At 42.7% G+C, this 21,252-nt stretch overlaps 1 protein-coding gene across 1 annotated transcript in view; it reads right to left on the bottom strand.

The window, feature by feature from the left end:
• TPH2 (tryptophan hydroxylase 2) overlaps nucleotides 1-17,161 on the bottom strand; it is a 527,147-nt gene extending 509,986 nt beyond the window's left edge. The window contains exon 1 of the mRNA XM_073555538.1: nucleotides 16,950-17,161. Within this exon, the coding sequence (XP_073411639.1) occupies nucleotides 16,950-17,048 (99 nt within the window). The 5' untranslated portion in view covers nucleotides 17,049-17,161. The remainder of the gene's footprint in view (nucleotides 1-16,949) is intronic.
• Between the last annotated feature and the right edge of the window lie 4,091 nt (nucleotides 17,162-21,252).

Below are 21,252 nucleotides of genomic sequence, written 5' to 3'. Positions count from 1 at the left end.
AATTTATTCAAAAAGAAAAACTGAAATATCACATGGTCATAAGTATTCAGACCGTTTGCTCAGTATTGAGTAGAAGTACCCTTTTGAGCTAGTACAGCCATGAGTCTTCTTGGGAATGATGCAACAAGTTTTTCACACCCGGATTTGGGGATCCTCTGCCATTCTTCCTTGCAGATCCTCTCCAGTTTCGTCAGGTTGGATGGAAACGTTGGTGGACGGCAATTTTCTGGTCTCTCCAGAGATGCTCAATTGGGTTTAGGTCAGGGCTCTCACTGGGCCAGTCAAGAATGGTCACAGAGTTGTTCTGAAGCCACTCCTTTGTTATTTTAGCTGTGTGCTTAAAGTCATTGTCTTGTTGGAAGGTGAATCATCGGCCAAGTCTGAGGTTAAGAGCATCCTGGAAGAGGTTTTCATCCAGGATATCTATGTACTTGGCCACATTCATGTTTCCTTCAATTACAACCAGTCATCCTGTCCCTGCATCTGAAAAACACCCCATGGCATGATGCTGCCACCACCATGTTTCACTGTTGGGATTGTATTGGGCAGGTGATGAACAGTGCCTGGTTTTCTCCACAGATACCGCTTAGAATTATCACCAAATATATCTATCTTCTTCTCATCAGACCAGAGAATCTTATTTCTCATAGTCTGTGAGCCCTTCATGTGTTTTTTAACAAACTCTATGCGGGCTTTCATATGTCTTGCACTGAGGAGAGGCTTCCGTCGGGCCACTCTGCCATAAAGGCCCGACTTGTGGAGGGCTGCAGTGATAGTTGACTTTGTATAACTTTCTCCCATCTCCCTACTGCATCTCTGGAGCTCAGCCACAATGATCTTGGGGTTCTTCTTTACCTCTCTCACCAAGGCTCTTCTCTCACGATTGCTCAGTTTGGCTGGATGGCCAGGTCTAGGAAGACTTCTAGTGGTCCCAAACTTCTTCCATTTAAGGATTATGGAGGCCACTGTGCTCTTAGGAACCTTGAGTACTGCTGAAATTCTTTGGTATCCTTGGCCAGATGTGTGCCTTGCCACAATTCTGTCTCTGAGCTCCTTGGCCAGTTCCTTTCACCTCATGATTCTCATTTTCTCATTTGATTTGACATGCACTGTTAGCTGTAAGGTTTTATATAGTCGGGTATGTGCCTTTACAAATCATGTCCTATCAGTTTAATTAAACACAGCTGGACTCCATAGAAGGTGTAGAACTATCTCAAGGAGGATCACAAGGAAATGGACAGCATGTGACATAAATATGAGTGTCTGAGCAAAGGGTCTGAATACTTATGACTAGGGATGAGCGACTTTGCCTTTTTTAGGGTCGAGTCAGGTTTCATGAAACCCGACTTTCTCAATAGTCGAGTCAAACGAAATCGGCCGACTATTGGGAAAAGTCGGAGGTCCGACTGAAACACGAAACCCAATGCAAGTCAATGGGGAAGCAAAGTCGGCAAGGAGTGGTGGACAGTAAACACACCAACAGTGCCCATTTCAATGCCAACGACATCAATTCTTATTACTTAAGCTTGTCAACCTTAATTTACTTTACAATAATAGTTAAGCATTGAAAACTGGGGGTTATTTGGCTAAAGTTGTGGGGGGGTAGGGCTGGCTCCAGGTTTTCGTGTGCCCTGGGTGAAAAAGTGTCAGTGGGCCCCTTTAACACATACCACAATTCATGATGCTCCGATATGGCAGAGAAATATTGGTATAGTGCAATGACAAATACTTCACTTCTTACATTACATGACTGATATCTATTTTAAATTCTACAATAGCTCAAAACCCGGACAGTATATTCCTCCATACAGTAATATGGCCACCACATAGTGCGCCATACAGAATAATGAGCCCCATATATTGCTCCATACAGAATAATTGGTCCCATATAATGTTTCATACAGTATATGATGAACTCCACATAATGCTACAGTATATGATGGTCCCCATATAATGTGCCATACAGTATAGCTCGGTCCCCATACAGTAGAATGAGCACCACATATTGCTCCATACAGTATAATGAGTCGCATATAAAGCTCCATACAGTATATGATGGGCCCCATATATTGCTCCATACAGAATGGGCTCCATTTAATGCTCCATACAGAATAGGCCTCATATGTGCTCCATATAATGCTCCATACCCTATATGATGCCCCATAAATAATGAACCCCATATGATGCTCCAGTATATGATGGGCCCCAAGGATGATGCTCAAGTGTATGATGGGCCCCATATGATGCTCTAGTATATGATGTGCCCCATATGATGATCCAGTGTATGATTGGCCCCATATGATGCTCCAGTGTTTGATGGGCCTATACACTGTGTGCACAATTATAAGGCAAATGAGTATTTTGATCACATCATCCTTTTTATACATGTTGTCCTACTCCGAGCGGTATAGGCTTGAAAGCCAACTGCCAATTATGTAAATCAGGTTATTTGCATCTCTTGAATGAGGAGGGGTGTGGTCTAATGACAAACACCCTATATAAGGTGTGCTTAATTATTAGGTAACTTCCTTTCCTTTGGCAAAACGGGTCAGAAGAGAGATTTGACGGACTCTGAAAATTCAAAAATTGTGCGGTCTTAAAAGGGATGCAGCAGTCTTGACATTGCCAAACTTTTGAAGCGTGATCACTGAACAATCAAGTGCTTCATGGCAAATAGCTAACAGGGTCGCAAGAAGCGTGTTGATTAAAAAAAGCTCAAAATAACTGCCCATGAATTGAGGAAAATCAAGCGTGAAGCTGCCAAGATGCCATTTGACGCCAGTTTTGCCATATTTCAGAGCGGCAATGTTACTGGAGTATCAAAAAACACAAGTTGTGCCATACTCAGGGACATGGCCAAGGTAAGGAAGGCTGGAAAACGACCACCTTTGAACAAGAAACATAAGATAAAATGTCAAGACTGGGCCAAGAAATATGTTAAGACAGATTTTTGTAAGGTTTTATGGACTGATGAAATGAGAGTGACTCTTGATGGGCCAGATGGATGGGCCCGAGGCTGGATCAGTAAAGGCCAGACAGCTCCACTCTGACTCAGACGCCAGCAAGGTGGAGTACTGGTATCGGCTGGTATCATCAAAGATGAACTTGTGGGACCTTTTCGGGTTGAGGATGGAGTGAAGCTCAACTCCCAGACCTACTGCCAGTTTCTGGAAGACACCTTCTTCAAGCAGTGTTACAGGAAGAAGTCGGTATCGTTCAAGAAAAACATGATTTTCCTGCAGGACAATGCTCCATCACATGCATCCAAATACTCCACAGCGTGGCTGGCCATTAAAGGTCTAAAAGATGAAAAAATAATGACATGGCCCCCTTGTTCACCTGATCTGAACCCCATAGAGAACCTGTGGTCCCTCCTAAAATGTGAGATCTACAGGGAGTGAAAACATTACACCTCTCGGAACAGTGTCAGGGAGGCTGTGGTGGCTGCTGCACACAATGTTGATTGTAAACAGATCAAGCAACTGACAGAATCTATGGATGGAAGGCTTTTAAGTGTCATCGTAAAGAAAGCTGGCTATGTTGGTCCCTTTTTTTGGTTTTGAATGTCAGAAATGTTTATTTCTAAATTTTGTGTTGTTATATTGGTTTACCTGGTGAAAACAAACAAGTGAGATGGGGATATATTTGGGTTTTCTTAAGTTGCCTAATAATTATGCACAGTAATAGTTACCTGCACAAACAGATATCCTCCCAAGGTAGCCAAATCTAAAAAAAAAACCCCACTCCAACTTCCAAAAATAGGCAGCTTTGGAATTTATGAGTCTTTTCGGTTGATTGACAACGTAGTTGTTGTTCAATGATAAAAAGAATCCTCTCAAATACAACTTGCCTAATAATAATTATGCAAACAGTGTATAATGATCCATATATAATGGGCCCCATTTATAATGCTCAAGTGTATAATGGGCCCCGTATATGATGCTCCAGTGTATGATGGGCCCCATTTATAATCCTCCAGTGTATGATGGGCCCATATAATACTCCATATGTAATGGGCCCCATACGATGCTCCAGTGTATAATGGGCCCTATCTATGATGCTCAAGTGTATGATGGGCACCATATATAATTCTCCAGTGTATAATGCTCCCCATATATTGCTCCTCCAAACATTAAAAAAAATGAAATACCTCTCCTCTCTGGGCACTGCTCTACTCTAGAATCCTCAGTGTCGCCATCTTTCAGCTCTGAGCACTTGGATTGTTCAGGCAGAGGGCATACAGATGTGACATTATCGTGCTCTCTGACCTGAATGTCACTGTCAGGAAACGCAGAAGAGGTCACAGCGGTGGAGCACGGAGAGGTAAGTTTTGCAAGTGCTGATGCCCTGAGCAAGCAGGGGGGCCCACTTGTGGGTGACCATGCTGGCACAGGGCCCCTCATAGTATGACGGTGTCTGTAACGGTGATTGGGCCCCCCCACCGTCAGAGACACCGGCTTACTGTGAGGGGCCCTGTGCCAGTGCCATTGCACACGAGTGGTCCCCCCCACCTGCTCGGGGCCCCGGCACTTGCCTGGGTGCGCCAGGTGCTAATGCTGACCCTGGCATACGTTGAGGTGTAGGCTGGACGTTCAGCAGCTGCAAATGGAGGAATTGGAGAAGTCAGAGGAAGAGGAGGACAAAGCGAGCCATTTTGCTGGCAACCTATGTGTCATCAGGGGAAGGAGGGACAAAATCCTTTGAAACCCATGCATGGTTCATTTTAATGAAGGTGAGATCATCAACAGTTTGGGTCGACAGCCGGGTCCTTCTTTCTGTCAGGATTGCTCCAGCAGAACTGAAGACTCTTTCTGATAGCACACTACCAGCAGGGCAAGCGAGCTCCTGTACGGCATATTGTGCCAATTCAGGTCAGGTGTCCAGTTTACAGGCCCAGGAATCAAAGGGGAATGAACTGTGAGGGAGAACCTCGATAGGGGAGGAGAGGTAATTTTGAACCATAGTTGACAACTGCTGTCTCCTGTCTGTTGCAATCGATTCAGTATTATCAGTCGTGTGAGCGGTCCTCGAGAAATCAGTCCACAACATGATCATGAAACCCCTGTCTCCAACGCCAGTTCAGCTGTGTGCACCACGAACACCTCTTCCATTTGGCCCAGTACGGCTCGTGGTAGAACCTGCACCACTGCTGTGTGCTGGGAATGCCTCTAACAAACGGTTTACCAGAGTTGCTTGTTTGTTCGCCAATATCAGCTCTAGGTTCTCCTGTGCCATGATGTTCTGTAATTTGCCTTTATATCGTGGGTCGAAGATGCTGGCCAACCAGTAGTCGTTATCCTTCATAATTCTGACATTGCGGGGGTCCTTTTTTAGGATCCGCAAGAGATAATCACACAACCTTATCAATTTAAGAATTACCTCATTCAAAAATCACATACAACCAGTGTGGCGTCACCTTTTGACCCCTATACACCATTCCCCCTATTGTGGAATTTTCTGTCTATTTCTACATCAACCGTCTCCATTGATCGCTTGTATTGTAAACTAGAGAGATATTTTCAAAGGCGGCATTGTGATCAAGGCCATTAACTGGCCGAAACCTTAATTTTTGCCTGTCAGTTCACCTATCACCTGTAATAAACGTAATTCACTTGAAGCAAACCTCTTCAACCTCTATGAGTGCAGCGATTATATATTCTACTATACCGTGGGCTAGGCAGCACTGTTACACCGCCGCTGTCCCCTGAGGAGCCTGCATCCACCACATTTACCTAGTGTGCAGTGATGGACACGTAATTAGGTGTGCTAATTTGACCGTCTGGGCAAGCTGTCCTGCAACTCTTTGTTTTTTTACCACGTTTTTGGACATCTATGGGCCTGCCAGATAACCGCTGCTGCGATGTTGATGGCTGCTGCGGATCCTTCTCCTCTTCTGAGCTATTGCCAGCGGCACCCTCTTTCCCCAATGGATGCCAATCCGGGTCAACAACTGGGTCATCCATCACCTCCTCTTCAATTTCAGCTGCACCTTCCTCTGTGTCACCGTGTAAGGTGGTATAGTTTGCGGGAAGGGGCACCTGAGTTTCATCAGGGTCAGATTCTGGCTCAGTAGACTGCAAGGGCAATGTAGTGCTCTGTGTTAATGTACCAGCAGAATCATCTAGCAGTGGCTGTGCATCAGTGCACTCCATGTCAAATTCATCTTGGACTGAGGAATTCAGGATTTGACTTGGTAACCCAGGCATGGTATGTGAAAAGAGCTCCATGGAGTAATCAGAAGTGTGCTTGCCGCATCCTTCACTTTTGGCGGTGGTGAAGGACACAAGGAAAGGTGTTGTTCCTGACCAGAAGCCTGCACTGACGATTCGGTGCTTGCATTTTTGGACACTTCAGAAGAGGAGGCGATAGAGATGGAGGCTATTTCTGCAATGTAAGCCAAAACCTGTACCTGATGCTCTGGCTTTAAAAGCGGTTTACCTACTCCCAGAAAAGGGAACCTTCCAGGCCTTCTTGAGCCAGACGATGACGCAGGATCAACACCTCCTACCTTAGCTGCTGTTGTGATTTTGACATGACCAGCAGATACACAATCACCAACATCAATACCAGCTGCCCCCCGCCCACATTCGCAGCCTCTTCCACCAAACTTCCTCATGTTTGGGAAAATGTACCAAAAATACCAGCAGATATATGGTACTGTATGAGGAGTGTACAGCTGTATACAGAGTAGGGGAAACTTTAAATCTCAGTATTTATTTCCGTATTCACACCCAGACGCTCTCCCAGTATGTCTTTGACCGTAATTCAAACAGCAGATATACGGTACTGTATCAGAAACGTACAGCTGTATAAAGTGTAGGGTAAAATTTAAATCTCCTTTTATATATTCCCTTAGTCACACCCAGACGCTCTCCCAGTATGTATTTGACCGTAATCCAAACAGCAGATATATGGTACTGTATCAGAAATGTACAGCTGTATAAAGTGTAGGGGAAAATGTAAATCTCCTTTTATATATTCCTTTAGTCACACCCAGACGCTCTCCCAGTATGTATTTGACCGTAATCCAAACAGCAGATATACGGTACTGTATCAGAAACATACAGCTGTATACAGTGTAGGGGAAAATTTAAATCTCGGCATGTATTTCCATAGTCACACACAGTCGCTGTCTCAGTATGTATTTGAACGTAATCCAAACAGCAGATATACGGTACTGTATCAGAAACGGACAACTGAATACGGTGTAGGGGAAATTTTAAATCTCCGTATATTAATTTCCGGAGTCACACACAGACGCTATCCCAGTATGTATTTGACCGTAATCCAAACAGCAGATATACGGTACTGTATCAGAAACGTACAACTGTATAAAGTGTAGGGGAAAATTGAAATCTCCTTCTATATATTCCCTTAGTCACACCCAGACGCTCCCCCAGTATGTATTTGACCGTAATCGAAGCAGCAGATATACGGTACTGAATCAGAAACGTACAGCTGTATACAGTGTAGGGGAAAATTTAAATCTAGGTATTTATTTCCATAGTCACGCACAGACGCTGTCTCAGTATGTAATTGACCGTAATCCAAGCAGATATACGGTGCTGTATCAAAAGAGGACAGTTGAATGCGGTGTAGGGGAAAATTTAAAACTTCGCATATTTATTTCCGGAGTCACACACAGATAGTCAGCATGTATTTGTTCGCGATACCAGCCGGTACATGGTAGTGTGTGAGGAGCGTACAGCTCTATACAGTGTATGGAAAAATTTAAATCTCCGTATATATTTCCGGAGTCACACACAGACGCTGTTTCAGTATGGATTTGACCGTTATCCAAACAGCAGATATATGTTACTGTATGAGAAGCGGACAGCTGAATTTACAGAGTCACACACAGATGCTGTCTCAGTAAGGATTTGACCGTAATCCAAACAGCAGATACAGTTGTGGCCAAAAGTATTGACACCCCTGCAATTCTGTCAGATAATACTCAGTTTCTTACTGAAAATGATTGCAAACACAAATTCTTTGGTATTATTATATTCATTTAATTTGTCTTAAATGAAAAAACACAAAAAGAATTGTCCTAAAGCCAAATTGGATATAATTCCACACCAAACATAAAAAAGAGGGTGGACAAAAGTATTGGCACTGTTAGAAAAATCATCTGATGCTTCTCTAATTTGTGTAATTAACAGCACCTGTAACTTACCTGTGGCACCTAACAGGTGTTGGCAATAACTAAATCACACTTGCAGCCAGTTGACATGGATTAAAGTTGACTCAACCTCTGTCCTGTGTCCTTGTGTGTACCACATTGAGCATGGAGAAAAGAAAGAATCTCTGATTGGCAAAATAAAGCTATTTTTCACCCAGAACGGATGCTGATCCCTTTTTACTTTCACCTTTCAGGTCAGCCAGGAAGAAAAATCACACACAGAGGTTTCCTGTCTACCATCAACAGCCTGTACAATCCCTTGGGTTTTGCAGCTCCTGTTACTATACAAGCCAAAGCCTTACTAAGAGACTCAACTAAGGAAACATCTAAACATCGGACTGGGATGCAGCTCTGCCACCTGATAAGAGAATCCAGTGGGAAGTATGGAAGAAATCTTTAGCAGCCCTCTCCAACCTGAATGTGCCAAGACCATACACCCCTGTGCAGTCTACAGAAATACAAAGCCAAAGAATGTATGTATTTGCAGATGCTTCTGTCTAAGCAATTGCTGCTGTTGCCCATCTCAAAACCGTAGACTCCAGACGTCAGAGCCACATTGGATTCGTTATGGGGAAGGCCAAACTTGCTCCACAACCAGAGCACACTATACCAAGATTAGAGCTTGGTGCTGCAGTCTTAGCCATTGAGTTAACAGAGTTCATCGCATCTGAGATGGGCATCAACCTGACACAGGCCAAGTTCTACTCAGACAGCAAAGTAGTCCTTGGATACATCGACAATGAAACCAGACGATTCTATGTTTATGTCACCAACAGAGTGCTACGAATTAGGAGATCAGTTCATCCAAAACAGTGGCATTACATCCTCGCAGACCAAAATCCTGCAGACCATGCAACTAGAGCAGTTGACACAAGTCGACTAGGAAGCACAACATGGCTTTCAGAACCAAAACTATTGTACACTGAGGAACGTTTTCCAGACACCTTTGAACTAGTGAGAGAGGACTCAGATGCTGGAATCCGCCCTCAGGTGTCTACACTTCATACAATGACTCCAGCTACTCTCCTCACCCAGAAAACAGGACTATCCAGTGCCCCTCCAGGAGGATTTAACGCTATGGACCTCTACAAGCTCCAATGGAGACAGGTGCAAAGTCTTGCAAATACATTCTGGGACAGGTGGCTCAAACAATACTTGTCTACCCTGCAGCCACAGACAAAGTGGCAATCTACTAGGCCTAATCTGAGGATTGGTGACCTCATCCTTGTGAAAGACTGTCAAGTCCACAGAAACCAGTGGCCACTTGGACTAGTGTCACGGTGACCCTGGATACACCGCCTCCAGTTGGGCGAATTTAAATAATAAAATGTGCAGCTGGATACGCCGCCTCCAACTGGCGAATTTAGGTATTACACGTTATACATACAGTAGTCTGGAAACCCCGCTTCCAGTAAGGCGAATTTAAATAATAAAGGGGAACCTGGGTAACATTAACAATGGTGGGCCCTACAACAGGGAATAGGGAAGTGGAGACCTCCTGCACTCCCCTGAGCCAGTGTCCCTGCACTCCTAACATTCCCTATGCCAGTTCCGCACCGGGCGACGCACAGGAACCTAAAAACCCTAGCTCTCCCTGAACCTAAACCCTCACTAGGGAATTGGTCTGTGCGGAAACTAATCCCACCACTGCACTAAACACACATGAGGGAAAGTGACAATACAGGGGAAACACCACTTAGCTTTGCTCTGTTGCATACGCTTCTAGCAACAGAGCCCACCACCTGTGTGCATCTTCTCCTCCACCTGGATCCATCACCATAACTGGATCCTTCAGCATAGTGTAGCCTTGGAGCAGAGTCCACCACCAGTTGCAGCTGTCCAGTAACAGAGTTCCAAAGATGAGTTCAGCTCCTGCCCAAAAAGTCAAGCATGCTTGAGTCCAGCTCTCAGCAACCAAGTCCCGCATGCTGAGTGCAACTCTCTCCTTAGTCGTCACTCCACCAAGCCATGCAAGCACTTCCTGCCGACACCATAAACTATGACTCCACCACGCCATGCCAGCCCTTCTTGCAGACCACATAGCTGCCACTCGTCCCCTCTGGCTGGGCTGCGCAGGACTCATGTTCAGCTCCTTCCTCCCCCAGGCTTGCTTCCCAAATGACGAACACAATATCACCAACAGTGACTGAACACACCTGGCTCTCTTTTATAGAGCCTCACACCTGATTTATAATTACGTGCACTAAACCAAAGAAACTAAAGAGTACTACCACTCACCACCACCGGGGCAACTTAGAATGAACGACACCACGTGTAACAGTTCTAATGGCCACAGGGGGCAATCATCACTTTGGCACCTAGCCAAAGGAAAAAAAGTTCACTTATCCATTTAAACTGTCAGATCCACGCTGGATCATGACACTAGTGACTGCAACATTCCCGAGTAAGGATGGCAACATCCGCAAAGTCAAACTGAGGATGGCCAAAGGGAATGAACTTAAGACATTCTCCAGACCAGTAACTGAGCTGGTCCTATTGTTGTCTTTGGAGAAAAAGAATAGTGACATCCGTTTGATGCCAGATGGGAAGTGTTCTGTCTCCAACATCTGATTCATAATCCTGATTATTCTGCTTGTTAATGTTTTCAGTGTTTCTGATTCCATCTAGTGACCAGAGTCATAACCACAGTGTTTTACTTTTGTTTGCTTGTATTTTCCCTTTGTTGCAGTGAACTCTGGTAAGCTTTTGCAGTGCATTCTGGTAAGGTTGCTATGTATCCTGGTAGCCTTTTGCAAAGGATTATGGTATTTCCCTCCAGTCCTCCATTTTCCTTCTGCCTGCATTCAAGAAGCACCTCATTTCTCTTCTCCCCTTGTGATAGCATCGCTGGTATGTATTTATGTTTCCTGTATTCAATTCCTGTCTCATACTAGCCTGCTTAGTTAGTTCTCTGCTGGTTAGCTATTAGTGCAGATAATGTATTATGTATATATGAATCCCTGATGAACCCAGTATTGATTGTATGCATATATGTTTTGTTTGTAGTTTCACCGCATCAATATACCATCACGTTCAATAAAGCACAGATTTAACCTACAGTCTCCTTATTGGACCCCGGTATAGCGGTTTAGCTTATCTGTATAGCTGCAAATAAAAGTCTGCCTTATTCAGTGAGGACAGAACAGTCACTTTATGAGGTTATAACTCTGGAACGCTTTAACGGTTCCCACTGATTCTGAGATTGTTTTTTCCGTGACATATTGTGCTTCATGTTAGTGGTAAAATTTCTTCGCTATGACTTGAGTTTATTTAAGAAAAAAACAGCAATATGGCAAAATGTAAAAAAATTTGCAATTTTCAAACTTTTAATTTTTATGTCCTTAAATCAGAGAGATATGTCACACAAAATACTTAATAAATAACATTTCCCACACGTCTACTTTACATTAGCACAATTTTGGAACCAACATTTTTTTTGTTAGGAACTTATAAGGGTTAAAAGTTGACCATTTTTACAACAAAATTTACAAAACCATTTTTTTTAGGGACTACATAACATTTGAAGTCACTTTGAGGGGTCAATATAAAGGAAAATACCCCAAAGTGACACCAATCTAAAAATTGCACCCCTCAAGGTGCTCAAAACCACAGTCAAGAAGTTTATTAACCCTTTACGTGCTTCACAGGAACTGAAGAAACGTGGAAGGAAAAAATTAACATTAAACTTTTTTTTGACAAACATTTTACTTCAGAACCAATTTTTTTTATTTTTACAAGTCTAAAAAGAGAAAATGAATCACAAAATTTGTTGTGCAATTTCTCTTGAATATGCCAATACCCCATATGTGGGGGTAAACCACTGTTTGTGCGCATGGCAGGGCTTGGAAGGGAAGGAGCGCTGTTTCACTTTTTCAATGCAGAATTGGCTGAAATTGAAATCCACGTCGCTTTTGGAGAGCTCCTGATGTGCCTAAACAGTTGACACCTCCCACAAGTGACACCATTTTGGAAACTAGACCACTTAAGGAACTTATCTAGATGTGTGGTGAGCACTTTGAACCCCCAAATGCTTCATAGAAGTTTATAACGTAGAGCCGTGAAAATACAAAAATCATTTTTTCCACAAAAATTATAATTTTGCCCCAAATTTTTATTTTCGCAAGGGTAACAGGAGAAATTAGATGCCCAAAGTTGTTGTGCAATTTGTCCTGAGTACGCTCATACCTTATATGTGGAGGTAAACCACTGTTTGAGGGCATGGAAGAGCTCGGTAGGGAAGGAGCGCCGTTTGACTTTTTCAGTGCAGAAATGGCTGGAATTGAGATCGGACGCCATGTCGCATTTGGAGAGCCCCTGATGTGCCTAAACAATGGAAACCCCACACAAGTGACACCATTTTGGAAACTAGACAACTCAAGGATCTTATCTAGATCTGTGCTGAGCACTTTGAACCCTCAAGTGCTTCACGGAAGTTTATAACGTAGAGCCACGAAAATGCAAAAATCCATATTTTTTCCACAAAAATTATTATTTTGCCCCCAAATTTTTATTTTCACAAGGGTGACAGGAGAAATTAGACTCCCAAAGTTGTTGTGCAATTTGTCCTGAGTACGCCCATACCTCATATGTGGGGGTAAACCACTGTTTGGGGGCATGGCAGAGCCCAGAAGGGAAGGAGCGCCGTTTGACTTTTTCAGTGCAGAAATGGCTGGAATTGAGATCGGATGCCATGTCGCGTTTGGAGAGCCCCTGATGTGCCTAAACAGTGGAAACCCCCCACAAATGACACCATTTTGGAAACTAGACCACTCAAGGATCTTATCTAGATGTGTGGTGAGCACTTTGAACCCCCAAGTGCTTCACAGAAGTTTATAACGTAGAGTCGTGAAAATAAAAAATCATATTTTTTCCACAAAAAGGATGTTTTCACCCCCAAATTTTTACTTTCATAAGGGTAACATTTGAAATTGTACCACAAAAGTTGTTGTGTATTTTGTGCTGAGTATGCCGATACCCCATATGTGGGGGGAAACACTGTTTGGGGGCATGGCAGAGCTCGGAAGGGAAGGAGTGCCATTTTTGAATGCAGACTTTGATGGAATGGTTTGCGGGTGTCATGTTGTGCTTGCAGAGCCCCTGATGTGCCTAAACAGTATAAACCCCCCACAAGTGACACCATTTTGGAAACTAGACCCCCAAAGGACCTTATCTAGAGTGCTTCTAAGTGCTTCAAAGAATTTTTATAATGCAGAGTAGTGAAAATAAAAAATCATTTTTTTCCACAAAAATGATTTTTAACCCCCAATTTTTTATTTTACCAAGGGTAACAGGAGAAATGAGACCACCAAAGTTGGTGTGCAATTTGTCCTGAGTATGCTGATGCCCCATATGTTGGGGTAAACCACTGTTTGGGCACACGTCGGGGCCCTGAAGGGAGGGAGCACCGTTTGACTTTTTGAACGCAAAATTGGCAGGAATCAATGGTGACACCAAGTCGCGTTTGGAGACCCCCTGATGTGCCTAAACAGTGGAAACCCCTCAATTTTAATTCCAATCCTAACCCCAACACACCCCTAACCCTAATCCCAACCCTATCCATAACCCTAACCACAACCTTAACCCCAACACACCCCTAACTCTAATTCCAACCCTAACCATAACCCTAACCACAACCCTAATCCCAACCCAAGACCTTACCCTAACCACAAACCTAACCCCAACACACCCCTATCCCTATTCCCAACCCTATTCAATAAACCTAGTTCTAACCCTATTCCTAACCCCAACCCTAACCCTAATTCCAACCCTAGCCCTTACCCTAACTTTGGCCCAACTCACTTTAGCCCAACTTTAACCCTAATGGGAAAATGAAAATAAACTTATTTCTTTATTTCATTATTTTCCCTAACTAAGGGGGTGATAAAGGGGGGGGGGTTATTTACTATTTTTTTTTAGTTTGATCACTGTGATAGTCCCTATCACAGTGACCAAAATGAACCAACAGGAAAAATCTTCCTATTGTTGCCGGGTGCTGGCAAGCAGATCTCGGCGGACACACTGCTCATGCCCCCTCCATTTTCTTACTGAAAGAAGATGCCAGCGGCCGTGGAGGGAGGCCTGGAGACCCAGAGACATCGGGAAGTACCGGGGGGGATTGGGGACCCTATTTCTCTCTTCTCTTATGCGCGATCACATCAGAGGAGAGAGAAATTAAATGGCACGTCAGACTTTTTTGTGGTCGCCGTTATATGGTTAATAACGGCGGTCGCAAAGCTGGGTTCGGTAAAAAACGACCCCAAGCATGTTCTCTGGGGTCTCGGCTACCCCCAGCAGCCGAGACCCCAGAGAAATTCCGACTCTGGGGGGCACTATACACTTTTTCCACAGTGCCGTGAATTCACGATGCTGTGATTTAAGTACCCTTAAATACCGCCATTAAAAGGAGTACCGGCGGTCACTAAGAGTTAAGTTATAATGAACATGCTAGGTTGCTTTATTATCTTCTATCACGCTGGCTATGTACAGATCAGCTGTGCCATACCTACATTTACAATAAACTTCTCTGATGGATGAAATTACGCTTTACAGCGTAGAACTGTTGCCTTACAGCATCAGGGCAACATCAGCATGGAGTTCTGTCTATTGTCTGTATATTGCTGAGACTTTGAGTAAGGACATTATGGTTAAGCAAGAAATGCATCAATCTTTCATAGTTATCATGTGAACCTTTTACTTTGCAAAAGTTTCTATTTTGCAATAAAGAAGATATTGTTATTTTATTCCTTGAATGTGCCGCTCTTTTTCTCTATATTTGTGAAGTGGACGGTCAGCTAGAGCATTGGCTCCCATACACTCTAAGCCAAGAAACACTACATGGACTATGGATGTGGTTAGTCTTCATATCAAATCCGCTCTTTGGCTTTCTGTATATTGCTAGTGAGTATAATTAAAATGCAAGCATAAATGGATAAAGTGGGCAAATGACCCAAATTTGGATCTGATCACTGTCTGTCTGTGTTATAGTTGGACTCCATGTTTGATGGGCTGATTTGAAACATTCTACCCAACATAAACTCGATGTGTATAACTTTACATCTGCTGTAAAACTTTAAAGGGGTATTCCTACCTCTAAGACCCTATCCCAATATGTAGTAGGTGTAATACTAATAATATTAGCGAATACCTCCAATTAGAAATGTAGGATAGTTCTTCTGATTCATTTTGTCTCTTTCCTCATGTGCAGGCATTGCAGGACCTTAGGTCTCCATGGTTATGACAACTGATATAGTGACACAGCTAGTTAACTAGTTGCTAGTGCTTGTAACCATGGATACCTTAGGTCCTGCAATGCCTGCACATGAGGAAAGAGACATAGGAAATCACAAGAACTATGCTACATTTCTAATTGGAGGTATTTGCTAATATTACAATTACACCTACTACATATTGGGATAGGAGATGGGAATACCCCTTTAAAGGTTTACAGCAGATGTATGCATCTGTGCGATCAGATCCAAATTTGGGTCATTTGCTGGGTTTATCCATTTATTTATTTATGTATTTGCTAATAGTATTATTACATTTACTAGATATTGGGATAGGATCCTGGAGACTGGAATAACCCTTTACTGGACAGTACACATCACATCACTCTCACTTAGGAAAACTAATGGGGGACCACATGTTTTAATTAACACAATGTTCCTCACTTATGTTATGTTCTCATACCCTGTGAATTTAATGATAATCAACAGTATATGGTGTTGTTGTTGTTTTTTTACATATTTGTATTAAGCGGAAGCTTTTTTTGGTGCTAAAGATATAAAAACACTAACTCCCAAACATGTGCTAAGAGGGCAGTGCTTGGCATACATGTAAATCATGCCATTCTATGGGTTAGTTAGCTGGCAGTACATGGCAAACATGGAATAAACCTAGCAATTACTAGTACTCATTAGATCAGTAATTGGATTGAAAGAAAGTCATCAATAAATATCTCCTTAATCTGATAATAAATGATAGGGATGTCAGGGGCCAGAATCTATGCGCAGAAACCCACAAAAGTGTCAATTTATTGAATCAAGGGCAATAAATAAAAGCCCTGCTAATATATCTGAACGCTCCTGTATTTCCATATCTTCAGGACGGCTTCAGCAATGAATCGTGTGTAGACAGACAGATCGATAGATAATGGAGAACTAATGCAAATGACGCTAACAATGAAAGAATGAAGCTGATTCTACATTAATCACATTTCCTGTCAATAAAAGTAATCACCGCCCTGGAATTTCACATTAATGCAGAATTTGATATTTGTACACTAATGGTAAATCAAGCGTCCTAATACGAGCGGTGGGAAGAGAAAGATTGTTCTGTTGGCTGAAATAGCAGCAGGCTTCATTCATGGAAGGGCATATTGGGCTGGTGTATTCATTATCAAGATTGATGTGCAGACTCGGCACCCAGCAGACCCAAGTGAGCGCAGTAATACATCTCCCAAACTACAAGTGGTGGCAAAGGGAAAAGTCATTCATCAAAGTTTTGCCGTGCTTTTGTTCCGCTGCACAACGAGTCCGGCATTGCGCTCCTGTTTACAACTAATGGCACCTGGCTGTTGATAAATATCTTGGTGAGTGGACAGGACGGACTGGGGCACAAAGCCACAAATAAGTAGCCAAGAATGAGCGAAATTCTAAGCCATGTTCTACAGGAAAAATACTTTGCAGAACTGGAACTGTAAAATCAAATCTAAGGTAAAAAAATAATATAGAAAATTACACATTAAAATGATTTCGTTTGTACTTACTACTGAGTTGCTTAAGAAATCAGTGGACATGGCAGAATCCAGAGACAATCCCCTCCTGGCCCAATATTTAGAGGAGAACATCATCATTGCAGGTTGCATTTTGACTTGCAGTTACTCCTAGTGAGCAGCAGATGGCGCAGTGGTCAGACTTGGCTTCTTTGGGTCTTGTACAGACTTCTTCAGCTTCTTCTGTAACCCTGCTCTTTATATTTATATACCAGAACCTCAGCAAATCAGCTGATTGATCGACGCACAAGATTGCAGCTATCATTGTTCTTTTGGCCCCAAGCATTTTGCTGGAAAACCTCCTTCTCATATTAATAAAGAGCTCGGCTTTCTCCTAGGAGAACACATCATACATGCTGGCTTCAGCTGTACATGCTGGGAGCAGGATGAAGAAGACAGAGGTCTCTTCAAAAATTAGGATGGGCCCTGGCCTGGAAAATACTAGGTCACTGCATGCAGGGGAAAGCTGCTCTGCTACGTATTAACCCCATCTACAACTGTTGGGATGAAATGCTAGATTTGGAATACAAAGAGATTACTGCCCTCTTGATATAAAGCATATTGTGTAACCTATCCATTAATATTGCATATACAAAACTACAGTAAAGTCCCATTAAATGTAGCAAGAACAAATATACTACACATTATGGATGAACAGTGGGGAAAATAAGTATTTCAAACACTGCCGATTTAGTAAGTTTCCTCACCTACAAAGAATGGAGAGATCTGACATTTTTATCATAAATTTACTTCAACTGTGAGAAACAGAATCTAAAAAAATCCAGAAAAACACATTGTATGATTTTTCCATAATTAAATTGCATTTTATTGCATGAAATAAGTATTTGATCACCTACCAATCAGCAAGAATTCTGGCTCTCACAGACCTGTTAGTTTTTCTTTAAGAAGCCCTCCTACTCTGTACTCATTATCTCTATTAATTGCACAAGTTTGAACTTGTTTCCGGTATAAAGGACAGCTGTCCACACACTCAATCACACCCCAACCTCTCCACCATGGCCAAGACCAAAGAGCGGTCAAAGGACACCAGTGACAAAATTGTAGACCTATACAAGGCTGGGATGGGCTACAGGACAATAGGCAAGCAGCTTGGTGATAAAGCAACAACTATAAGAAAATGGAAGAAACACATGATGACTGTAAAGGCCCCTTTACATTTAGCGATGCACCAGTGATCCCAACAATGATACAACCCGGTCAGGATCGCTGGTGCATCGCTAAATGGTCGCTAGTGAGCTGCCACACAGGCAGATCTCACAGCGATGCAGCAGCAATACAGCGGTCGTTACTTACCATTCAGACGCGGTGATCCTGACGTCCTCCCGTCCGCATCCACGTGTCGCTCGTCGGTGCCAGCAGGAAGCGCCTGACGAGAAATGGAGCTGCGCGATCAACGACAGACAGCAGGGGAGCCGGTCGGAGGTAAGTATCACACATAGCGATATCGCTGCTGCGCCACCAAATCGGTGATGCTTTAGCGATATTGCTAGCGATATCGCTATGTGTAAAACCCCCTTTAATCTTCCGTGGTCTGAGGCTCCATACAAGATCTTACCTCATGGAGTGGCTGATGGGTAAACAATAATTGACCAATTCATTTGCTAAGCATTCTCAATTTTTCCTATTTTCTAGACCAGTTGTGCAGTTCATATTTCATATATTTCATGTTTGCATGCTATATCGCTACAGAATGCTACTTTAATTGTTGGTTATTTATGGAGATGCCTGCTCTTAGCAAGCACCTGTACACACCTTTTTTCTGTTTAGAAGTGACGATCAGTCTTTTGATATTTGATTCTGAAGAAAGTCAAGAATCAGATCTACAGGGGAGGACCTGGTCTAAGACCTGAAGAAAGCGGGGACCACAGTCTCAAACATTACTGTTACTAACATACTACGCCGTCATGGATTAAAATCCTGCAGGACACGCAAGGTCCCCCTGCTCAAGGCCCGTTTGAAGTTTGCTAATGACCATCTGGATAATCCAGAGGGGGCATGAGAGAAGGTCATGTGGTCAGATAAGACTAAAATAGAACTTCTTTGTATCAACTTCACTCTCCGTGTTTGGAGGAAGAAGAAGGATGAGTATAACCCTAAGAAAACTGTCCTGACCGTGAAGCATGGTGGGGAAAACATATTTTGGGGGTGATTTTGTGCAAAGGAGACAGGACGACTGCTCGTATTAAAGGGAGGATGGATGGATGGAGTCATGTATCTTTAGATTTTGGCCAACAGCCTTCTTCCCTCAGAAAGAGCATTGAAAATGGGTCGTGGCTGAGTCTTCCAGCATGACAATGACCCAAAACACAGTCAGGGCACCTAAGGAGTGGCTCCGTAAGAAGGATTTCATGGTCCTGGAGTGGCCTAGCTAGTCTCCAGACCTAAACCCAATAGAAAATCTTTGGAGGGAGCTGAAACTCAATGCTGCCCAGCACCAGCCCCAAAGCCTGAAAGATCTGGAGAAGATCTGTATGGAGGAGTGGGCCAAAATCCCTGCAGTGTGTGCAAAGTTAGTCAAGAACTACAGTAAATGTCTGACCTCTGTAATTGCAACCAAAGGTTCCTGTACCAAATATTAAGTTCTGTTTTTTCATTGTATCAAATACTTATTTTGTGCAATAAAATTTAAATTAATTATGCAAAAATCATACAATGTGATTTTCTTTATTTTTTAGATTCTGTCTCTCAGTTGAAGTGTACCTACGATAAAAATTACAGACCTCTCCATTCTTTGTAGGTGGGAAAACTTGCAAAATCAGCAGTGTATCAAATACTTATTTTCTCCACATGCAGTATTTATGAAACTCTCATAGGATCAAATATCTAATGTCCATGCAGTTTTTATTTCATTGAGTCTCTGACCACCAAGCACATATAGTTCTACTGGACATTAAAGGGTGCCTATGTATATGGAGACAATTGTCAGTTAGGGGCAAAGAGCAAAAAGAAACCGCTGGAAACTTACTTTTTAGACTAGTAGTCATCTTAAAATCAATGTCAGTGGCTGCCATTTTAAGTATGTCTTCAGAACAAAATATAAATGGCTGCAATAACTGCAATAATAGAGCCAATGTCTGATTCAAGCTGCTGTGGTTCGAGCAGTATGACTTGGCTGACAGGTTCCCTTTAAGGGCTTATTCGCACACGCTATTTTTCTACGTATAAGAAAAACAGATCGATTATTCCGATCAGACTATGATCAGAGTGTGGTCCGTATGTCAGCCATTTTTCTCATACATGGAGAAATTAAAAAACAGAGTTTTTCTATCTTCTGCATTCTGACAATCCGTGAAAATCGGACCACTCTCAGATGTCATCCGCACACTGATTGTTTCACAAACCAAGCCAGCTCTCTGATCAAAATTGGACATGTCTCCTCGAGCTTTCACAGGCCGAGCGACTCGGACATGTGAATGACCTCATAGACTATCACATGTACGCATGCTATCTGTGAAAGGCACTGCTGGATTATCCTTATTACAGACCAATAATAACTGATCAGTGGGGAGGGTGGAAGATTATCTACAAATTAAGATTCCTGCAAGCATAATATTTATATTGGCATATACACTTGTTATACACCAAATTATTATGCAAATCGGATTTAAGTGTCATAAAGATGTAATTTTTGGTTTTTCAAATAAACTCTTGAATGATATTGTGTATTAGAGCCCTTTAGATAACTGAAATCAATCTCAAACACCTGTGATAATTACTTTGCCAATTAAAGGAAAACTACTTAAGGATGTTCCACATTATTAAGCAGGCCACAGGTCTCAAGCAATATGGAAAAGAAATAGAATCTCTCTGCTGCTGAAAAACATGAAATAGTGCAATGTCTTGGGCAATGTATGAATACATTAGATATTTCATATAAAGTTAAGTGTTATCATCACACTGTGAAGATATTCGTGACTGATATTGAGCACAGACAGGTTTGTGCAGATAAAGGCATCATGAAGAAGGTTTCTGTCAGTCAAATTCTTTGGATTAAGAGAGCACCAGCTAAGATACCATTGCAAAGCAGCAAACAGGTATATGAAGCTGCTGCTGCCTCTGGAGTCTCACAAACCTCAAGTTGTAGGATCCTACAATGGCTTGCAATTGTGCATAAGCCTTTTATTCAGACAAACCTAAACAGTGCTCACAAGCAGAAACAGTTGCAGTGGGCCCAGACATACATGAAGACAATTAAAACAATATTGTTTAGTGATGAATGTTGTGCAACCCTGGATGATCCAGATGGACAGAGTAGTGGATGGATAGTGGATGCCCA

This window comes from Dendrobates tinctorius, unplaced genomic scaffold (genome assembly GCF_039654945.1).
Source record: "Dendrobates tinctorius isolate UK_male_01 unplaced genomic scaffold, ASM3965494v1 ptg000224l, whole genome shotgun sequence".
Classification (NCBI taxonomy): domain Eukaryota; kingdom Metazoa; phylum Chordata; class Amphibia; order Anura; family Dendrobatidae; genus Dendrobates; species Dendrobates tinctorius.
Note: the sequence above shows the minus strand (reverse complement) of the source record. Positions and strands in the feature narration are given on the sequence as shown.